General features: G+C 42.7%; 1 protein-coding gene and 3 non-coding genes across 4 annotated transcripts; all 4 read right to left on the bottom strand.

Moving 5' to 3' along the window:
* Positions 1-5,569: 5,569 nt before the first annotated feature.
* On the bottom strand, positions 5,570-9,014 carry LOC139554466 (small ribosomal subunit protein uS7). The gene is made up of 6 exons (XM_071367278.1): positions 8,886-9,014; positions 7,694-7,803; positions 7,194-7,403; positions 6,323-6,451; positions 5,873-5,971; positions 5,570-5,707 (listed from the first exon to the last, which is right to left on the bottom strand). Coding segments are annotated over exons 1-6 (618 nt in total). The 5' UTR covers positions 8,887-9,014; the 3' UTR covers positions 5,570-5,638.
* On the bottom strand, positions 6,062-6,192 carry LOC139555423 (small nucleolar RNA SNORA3/SNORA45 family). The gene has a single exon (XR_011671005.1). It is a non-coding gene; the product is annotated as a small nucleolar RNA SNORA3/SNORA45 family (small nucleolar RNA).
* On the bottom strand, positions 6,908-7,034 carry LOC139555418 (small nucleolar RNA SNORA65). The gene has a single exon (XR_011671000.1). It is a non-coding gene; the product is annotated as a small nucleolar RNA SNORA65 (small nucleolar RNA).
* LOC139555424 (small nucleolar RNA SNORA3/SNORA45 family) lies at positions 7,494-7,625 on the bottom strand. Its single transcript, XR_011671006.1, has one exon. It is a non-coding gene; the product is annotated as a small nucleolar RNA SNORA3/SNORA45 family (small nucleolar RNA).
* Positions 9,015-9,092: the final 78 nt, after the last annotated feature.

The following is a 9,092-nucleotide window of genomic DNA, read 5'->3' as shown; positions in this document are numbered from 1 at the left end:
AAGGCAGATCCAAAATGCAGGTGTTTCAGCCTAGCTCAGTGCTTTCTGTGGTGTAGGGACAGCCCATGGAAAATACAGAGCGTAGGGGTTGGTTCTGTCACTCATGGGGACAGTATGGCACCAATCTACAGGGAGAGCTAGAAAGTTCAAGCCCTCTTGGGTGCCGCCATAGATTTACATTAGAAGGCTCAAGGTCATTGGCCACAGATAAAATTACGTTAAATCATGTTATAGTGTTGAGTCATCCGCATACATAGACACACTTACTCAAAGCCAGTGGCATGCAGTTAGTAAAGATTGATAAACGTAAGGGGCCTAAACAGCTGCCCTGGGGAATTCCTGATTCTACCTGGATTATGTTGGAGAGGCTTCCATTAAAGAACGCCCTCTGTTAGACAGGTAACTCTTTATCCACAATATAGCAGGGGTGTAAAAGCCATAACATGTTTTTCCAGCAGCAGACTATGATTGATAATGTCAAAAGCTACACTGAAGTCTAACAAAACAATATTTCTCTCAGCCAATCATCAGTCATTTGTCTAAGTGCTTGTTGCTGAAAGTCCATTGTCAATTGGTTTCCTGTAAAATAGCATTGTATCTGGTCAAACAAATTATTTTCCAAAAGTTTACTAAGGGTTGGTAACAGGCTGCTTGGTCAGTTATTTGAGCCAGTAAAGGGGGCTTTACTATTCTTGGGTAGCGGAATGAATTTTGCTTCCCTCCAGGCTTGAAGGCACACACTTTGTAGTATGTTTTAAATTGAAGATGGCAAATAGTGGGAATATTGTCCGCTATTATTCTCAGTAATGTTCCATCCAGGTTGTCAAACCCCGGTGAATTGTCATTGTTGATAGACAATTTTTTCACCTCTTCCACACTTTACGGAATTCAAAAATACAATGCCTGTCTTTCATAATTTGGTCAGATATACTTGGATATGCAGTGTCAGTGTTTGTTTCTGGCATGTCATGCCTAAGTTTGCTAATCTTGCCAATGAAAAATCATTAGTGGTTGGCAATATCAGTGGGTTTTGTGATGAATGGAGCAGACTTAGCCTTTTCTCATTTGTGTTTCATAGTACATTTTTATTTAGTTTAGTCACATGATTTCTCAATTTGTGAGTTTGCCAATCGGTTGTACTACCAGACTTCTTTGCCATACCTTTTGCCTCATCCCTCAAACATACAATTTTTCATTTCCTCATTCCAAGGGTGTTTAACAGTTTTTACATGGGTGCATGCTTATTAGTAACTGGAATAAGCAATTTCATAAATGTGTCAAGTGCAGCGTCTGATTGCTCCTCATTACACACCACAGACCAGCAAATATTATTAACATCAACATATGAATCACTACAAAACTTATTGTATGACCTCTTATGCACTATATTAGACCCAGCCTTTTGAACTTTGGTTTTCCTAGACATGGCTACTATATTGTGATCACTACATCCTATGGATTTGGATATTGCTTTAAAGCAAATTTCTTCAGCCTTAGTAAAGATCTGATCAATAGATGTTGATGATTTAATTCCTGCGCTGTTTGTAAGTACCCTGTTAGGTTGACTGATAACCTGAACCAGGTTGCAGCCACTGGTTACAGTTTGATGTTTTTTCTTGAGTGGGCAGCTTGATGAAAGCCAGTCAATATTTAAATCACCCAGATATTATACAGTGGCAAGAAAAAGTATGTGAACCCTTCGGAATTACCTGGATTTCACAACAATAGACAAACAGTGTGCTTAAACTGATAACACAAATTATTGTATTTGTGTTGTCTATATTGAATACATCATTTAAACATTCACATTGTAGGTTCGAAAAAGTATGTGAACCCCTAGGCTAATGACTTCTCCAAAAGCTAATTGGAGTCAGGAGTCAGCTAACCTGGATTCATATCAATGAGACGAGATTAGAGATGTTGGTTAGAGCTGCCTTGCCCTATAAAAAACACTCACAAAATTTGGGTTTGCTATTCACAAGAAGCATTGCCTGGTGTGAACCATGCCTCGAACAAGAGATTTCAGAAGACCTAAGATTAAGAATTGTTGACTTGCATAAAGCTGGAAAGGGTTACAAAAGTATCTCTAAAAGCCTTGATGTTCATCAGTCCACGGTAAAACAGATTGTCTATAAATGGAGAAGGTTCAGCACTATTGCTACTCTCCCTCGGAGTGGCCATCCTGCAAAGATGACTGCAAGAGCACAGGGCAGAATGCTGAATGAGGTTAAGAAGAATCCTAGTGTCAGCTAAAGACTTACAGAAATCTCTTGAACATGCTAACATCTCTGTTGACGAGTCTACAATACGTAAAACACTAAACAAGAATGGTGTTCATGGGAGGACACCACGGAAGAAGCCACTGCTGTCAAAAAAAAACATTGCTGCACGTCTGAAGTTTGTAAAAGTGCACCTGCATGTTCCACAGCGCTACTGGCAAAATATTCTGTGGACAGATGAAACTACAGTTGAGTTGTTTGGAAGGAACACACAACACTATGTGTGGAGAGAAAAAAGGCACAGGACACCAACATCAAAACTTCATCCCAACTATAAAGTATGGTGGAGGGAGCATCATGGTTTGGGGCTGCTTTGCTGCCTCAGGGCCTGGACAGCTTGCTATCGTCAGAAAAACGATTTCCTACGTTTATCAAGACTTTTTGCAGGAGAATGTTAGTCTATCTGTCTGCCAATTGAAGCTCAACAGAAGTTGGGTGATGCAACAGGACAACGACCCAAAACAGAAGTAAATCAACAGAATGGCTTCAACAGAAGAAAATAAGCCTTTTGGAGTGGCCCAGTCAGAGTCCTGACCTCAAACCGAATGAGATGCTGTGGCATGACCTCAAGACAGCAGTTCCCACCAGACATCCCAAGAATATTGCTGAACTGAAACAGTTTTGTAAAGAGGAATGGTAAAAAAATCCTCCTGACCATTGTGCAGGTCTGATCTGCAACTACAGAAAGCGTTTGGTTGAGGTTATTGCTGCCAAAGGAGGGTCAACCAGTTATCAAATCCAAGGGTTCACATACTTACCTGCAACTACAGAAAACGTTTGGTTGAGGTTATTGCTGCCAAAGGAGGGTCAACCAGTTATCAAATCCAAGGGTTCACATACTTTTTCCACCCTACACTGTGAATGTTTACAGTGTGCTCAATAAAGACATGAAAACGTATAATTGTTTGTGTGTTATTAGTTTAAGCAGACTGTGTTTGTCTATTGTTGTGACCTAGACGATCAGATCCCATTTTATGCAGAAATCCAGGTATTTCCAAAGGGTTCACATACTTTTTCATGCCACTTTACCTCTGTTGATATCACATACATTATCAAGCATTTCACACATATTATCCAGATACTGACTGTTAGCATTTGGTGGTCTATAGCAGCTTCCCACAAGAATGGGCTTTAGGTGAGGCAGATGAACCTGTAGCCATATTACTTCAACAGTATTTAACATGAGATCCTCTCTAAGCTTTACAGGAATGTGGTTCTGAATATAGGCCGCATCACCGCCCCCATTGGCATTTGTCTTTTCGGTAGATGTTATAACCATGTATTGCTACCACTATCATCAAAGGTATTATCTAAGTGAGTTAAAGAGATCGTCAGAATGAGTGTCATCTGTTACAAGTTAATAACTTTATGAACCTTGTTTCATAGAATGTTATTATGGGCATTTTTTTTGTTGCACTTTTCTGGATTGGTTGATTGTTTTTAATGCTTTACTGGGAAGCTTATCAGAGGTAGACTTATTCATGTTATTTATATTTGAGCTGATAGTGCACTGTGTGCTGCTCACTGCTCCGCCAACTCCTGGACAGTCTGTGGTGCAACGTGGCGTTGGTGGATGGAGCGAGACATGATGGCCCAGATGTGCTCAATTGGATTCAGGTCTGGGGAACGGGCGGGCCAATCCATAGCATCAATGCCTTCCTCTTGCAGGAACTGCTGACACACTCCAGCCACATGAGGTCTAACATTGTCTTGCATTAGGAGGAACCCAGGGCCAACCGCACCAGCATATGGTCTCACAAGGGGTCTGAGGATCTCATCTCGGTACCTAATGGCAGTCAGGCTACCTCTGGCGAGCCCATGGAGGGCTGTGCGGCCCCCCAAAGAAATGCCACCCCACGACTGACCCACCGCCAAACCGGTCATGCTGGAGGATGTTGCAGGCAGCAGAACGTTCTCCACGGCGTCTCCAGACTGTCACATGTGCTCAGTGTGAACCTGCTTTCATCTGTGAAGAGCACAGGGCGCCAGTGGCGAATTTGCCAATCTTGGTGTTCTCTGGCAAATGCCAAACGTCCTGCACGGTGTTGGGCTGTAAGCACAACCCCCACCTGTGGACGCCGGGCCCTCATGTTGCACAAAGGCGGAGGTAGCGGTCCTGCTGCTGGGTTGTTGCCCTCCTACGGCCTCCTCCACGTCTCCTGGTAGCACCTCCATGCTCTGGACACTACGCTGACAGACAACAAACCTTCTTGCCACAGCTCGCATTGATGTGCCATCCTGGATGAGCTGCACTACCTGAGCCACTTGTGTGGGTTGTAGACTCCGTCTCATGCTACCACTAGAGTGAAAGCACCGACAGCATTCAAGTGACCAAAACATCAGCCAGGAAGCATAGGAACTGAGAAGTGGTCTGTGGTCACCACCTGCAGAACCACTCCTTTATTGGGGGTGTCTTGCCAATTGCCTATAATTTCCACCTGTTGTCTATTCCATTTGCACAACAGCATGTGAAATTTATTGTCAATCAGTGTTGCTTCCTAAGTGGACAGTTTGATTTCACAGAAGTGTGATTGACTTGGAGTTACATTGTGTTGTTTAAGTGTTCCCTTCATTTTTTTGAGCAGTGTATATATATATATATATATATATATTTTTTTTTACACTCAGCAGTCCAGTTCTGTGAGCTTGTGGCCTACCACTGCACGGCTGAGCCGTTGTTGCTCCCAGATATTTCTACCTCACAGTAACAGTTGACCAGGGATGCTCTAGCAGGGCAGAAATATGAACTGACTTGTTGGAAAGGTGGCATCCCATGACAGTGCCACATTATAAGTCACGGAGCGCTTCAGTAAGGCCATTCTACTGTCAATGTTTGTCTTTGGAGATTGCGTGGCCATGTGCTCGATTTTATACACCGCCAGCAACTGGTATGGCTAAACTAGCTGAATCCACCAAATTGAAGGGGTGTCCACATACTTTTGTATATTTAGTGCAGTAACTCAAAATAAACTGGCATCGTTTGTCACAGTACTTATGTGTTGTTGCGAAGTCCTGCACTGACATTTACCTTTTACTTCAGTAGTCCAATCAGTAGTATGCACCTAAAATGCAGCATTAATTTATATTCAAGTAACTACATATCTGGTGACTCAGTTGAAACAAGTGAACTCAAGTTCTACACATTAAGCATTTTAGTGTAGCTTTTGAATGTGATGATTATAGCTCTACTTAGTAGATCAAATAAATGAATTTAAAACCTTTGACTCATTCCTCAACTGTCCTGTATTCAGGCCTTTATAAGTGTTACTAAACACCATACCACATTAAACTTTTTTTTTTAAACAATGGAAGTTCAAATTTATTTCCTCATTTTCTTTTTTAGAAAGGAACAAGCAATTTTAACGGTTGGACTTGGCGACCCTCTCCAACTCGTCCTTCTTCTTGATGGCGTAGGAGTTTGAAGAACCCTGACAAAACACAATCAACACATTGATCAACCCCGAATAAATTGACATGAACACTGGTGAACAAAACCCAACAGCAGACTAGAAAAATCTGATTAAAACTGGTTCGAAATCAAATCTGTATAGTACTGAAATCGCAATTGAGACTACACTTTCAACAAGTCTCACCTTAGCTGCGTTGATCAGCTCATCGGCAAGGCACTCTGCGATAGTCTTGATGTTCCTGAAAGCAGCTTCTCTTGCTCCAGTGCATAGCAGCCAGATCGCCTGAGAGATAGGAGGCAAGACAGTGAGCAGCCATAAACAGAATATAAACTATGTTGTGAATCTTTACAACAAAACAAGTCAAAATGGAGGTTCTGTATCTGAGCTGGTGATTGACTGGGCCACAAGAGACTACAGCCAATGAATAGGCAAAGATGTTTACTCTACGAGCACTCTAGCACACCAGGACAATGAGTTTGTAACGGCGTGACTCTAGCCTCGTGTACACAAAAACAAAATGTACAAACAAGTTCTATATTCCTGTAACGTCACTTGTGATGTAGCCTAAATTTGGCAGTGAACCAAGTGGCAACAGGCAGAGTTGGAGGAGAATGTGGCAGCAGTCTCCTTTACCTGGTTGACTCTACGCAGAGGGGACACGTCCACGGCTTGCCTCCTCACGGTACCAGCACGACCAATACGGGTGGAGTCCTCACGGGGCCCGCTGTTTATGATGGCATTGACCAGCACCTGCAGGGGGTTCTGAGAGGACAAGGCAGAGGAGAGACAAGGTCAACCACCACAACCGTAATGGAATCCATATTCAGGGGTACAAATTTCACAGGCAAAGACACTCCGAGCGTACTGTTGGATTCGACATTTTGAACGTTGAGATATTAAAGACATGATAGATCAGACGCATAGTATATTAAGGAGTGAAAGAGACCGGGTCTCTGTAGAAAGACATAGCTGTGGAATGTGTTGGGTGACAAGAGGAGAGCAATGTGTTGATACAGGGGAGACAGATGGACACCTGTGGATTAGATGGAGGGGTTGAGGTCAGGTTCTCTTAAAGCTTCTCTAGTGTCCATGAGTTATTTACTCTGAAAAATAAGAACCCAACAGTACATATGGGACATAGAGATGACCAGTAAAATTGGGGTGATAACAGTAACAGGAGAGTAGGCATGGACTTAAGTAGAACAATTTCCATGTGGTGTTTGTTCCAGGCCTTTCGGCACAGAGTCGCCCATTTGTTTAGGCAGCCCTGCTTCCTAGAGCTGGGTCTATCTGAGCCTCCACTGGATTATACTCAGTCACTGAGACAGACCAGCATAGTGGCGGGAGGCTGACAGGCATGGAGTTCAAGGCTAAGTCCGCATTTCAAATGGGACCCTATTCCACATTTAGTGCACTAGTTCCGACCAAGGACCATAGTAGTGCACTATGAAGGGGATGGGGTGACATTTGGGACGCAAAAAACAATGTTGAATAAGGTACGTACCTCCCCGGTCAGCAAGTGGATGATCTCGAAGGCGTGCTTCACAATGCGACAGGTCATCAGCTTCTTGCCGTTGTTGCGGCCATGCATCATCATAGAGTTGGTGAGACGTTCCACAATGGGGCACTGGGCCTTGCGGAAACGCTTAGCGGCATAACGGCCTCCAGAGTGTGGCAGGTACTTAGCGTACTTCTCCTTCACAGCAATGTAATCCTGAGTTGAAGGAAAAAGCACCATCAATACTAGTTCTCTTCCCAATAATGTAGGTTTCAATGTCCTGGTTAACAGGGAATACATAGATGTTCATGTTTCTGAGCTGGTGATTGACTGGGCCACATCAGACTACAGCCAATGAATATGCAAAGAAGTTTACTCTGCGAGCACTCTAGCACACCAGGACAATGAGGGTCGTAAAGGCGTGACTCTAGCCTCGCGTACACACAAAAAACAAATAATGATGTTTTAAAGTGCCTCGTCACAAGTCAAACATTGAAATGCCCTACCTGCAGGGAGATGTCATTGATCTGAACATCGTCTGTGCTCCATTTCCCGAAGAGCTTGATTTCTGGCGTTTCAGCCACTGCAGGGGCAGTCTCCCACGACTCTGAAGTCACTGATGAAAAACAGAAGATTTGGTCCGGTTATATTGATGGATTTAATTACGAGAGTTAAGGTACCACAATGTCTGACCCCAGTTCCATGGCAAAAGGCCTTGTAACAATGGTATCCCACACTAATCAATGATTACTAAATTGTAATTATTTCACCACTGTGCCCCATTTATTGCCTACCTCCCTTATCTTAACTCATTTGCACACTGTATATAGACTTTATCTATTGTATTATTGACGGTATGTTTATTCCATGTGTAACTTGTTTGTGTCACACTGCTTTGCTTTATCTTGGCCAGGTCGCAGTGTAAATGAGAACTTGTTCTCAACTAGCCTACCTGGTTAAATAAAGAATACACTTAAAAAAATATATTTAAAAAATAACCACATCACGATATTGACATTACCACATCACGGCTCAACTAGTTAGCATAATAGAGGAAATGAGAAACGGTTTCATCAACATCAGGAAGGAATGGCTGCCACTGTTAGTAACACACGAATAGTTAGCTAACTTGCTAGCCAACGTTATCCATTATACAGTCAACGTTAGTGATGTTAGCAACGTGGGCTGGGCTACACACGGACAGCATAAATATAATGGTTTAAGTAGTTAACGTTAAATTATATTAAATGAAACAGTCGTGATAAAACGTAAAGGCAATGTGAATGAGCGCAGACACCCGACAGTAGGCCCAAAAGGCTAAAGTTAGCCCGAGTCTACTAGCGAACGATAGTTATATGGCTAATGTCATTATGAGCAAAACATGAGATAAACATATGTTTAACACCAAACTGAACATCTTGCATAGCAACAATGTTCCGAGTGGTCCAGGGAAGACGCTAAATAGGTAGGTAGCTAGTTAGCAATGTCGCACGTGCTAGCATGAAGTTAATCTGCCCCGGCTGAAGGAATTTGAGCACAGAGGAAAAAAACACTCGGATGATTTAAAAACGACTTTGGACTATAAACTGATATACTTCTGACTCAAAGTCAAACAAGCAATGTTACACGTACGATAGTTGGACATTATGCTTTTTCATGCAATTTTGGGCTTGAAAATTGTAAAAAAAAATCACTCACTTGTGTCTGCCGTTCTGCACCACACTTCTCAAAGCCGGAAAAGGGCCTTTTCAGGGCGCATCAAACAGATATACAGTGAGGCGGGAAATGAGGCATCTAGATTGCAAGGCTTTTATGGAATTGTAGTTCAATTGCAGAAATCCCATCTCCGATATGTCCAGTGCATTCGGAAAGCATTCTGACCCCTTTACTTTTTCCATATTTTGT

This window comes from Salvelinus alpinus, chromosome 26 (genome assembly GCF_045679555.1).
Source record: "Salvelinus alpinus chromosome 26, SLU_Salpinus.1, whole genome shotgun sequence".
Classification (NCBI taxonomy): domain Eukaryota; kingdom Metazoa; phylum Chordata; class Actinopteri; order Salmoniformes; family Salmonidae; genus Salvelinus; species Salvelinus alpinus.
Note: the sequence above shows the minus strand (reverse complement) of the source record. Positions and strands in the feature narration are given on the sequence as shown.

Excerpts from the sequence above, each read along its gene's own strand:
- LOC139554466 (XM_071367278.1), bottom strand. Across the intron at positions 5,972-6,322 it reads CTCTGCGTAGAGTCAACCAG|GCGATCTGGCTGCTATGCAC; the intron begins GTAAAGGAGACT and ends CCTATCTCTCAG. Across the intron at positions 5,708-5,872 it reads AGCTGATCAACGCAGCTAAG|GGTTCTTCAAACTCCTACGC; the intron begins GTGAGACTTGTT and ends GTGTTTTGTCAG.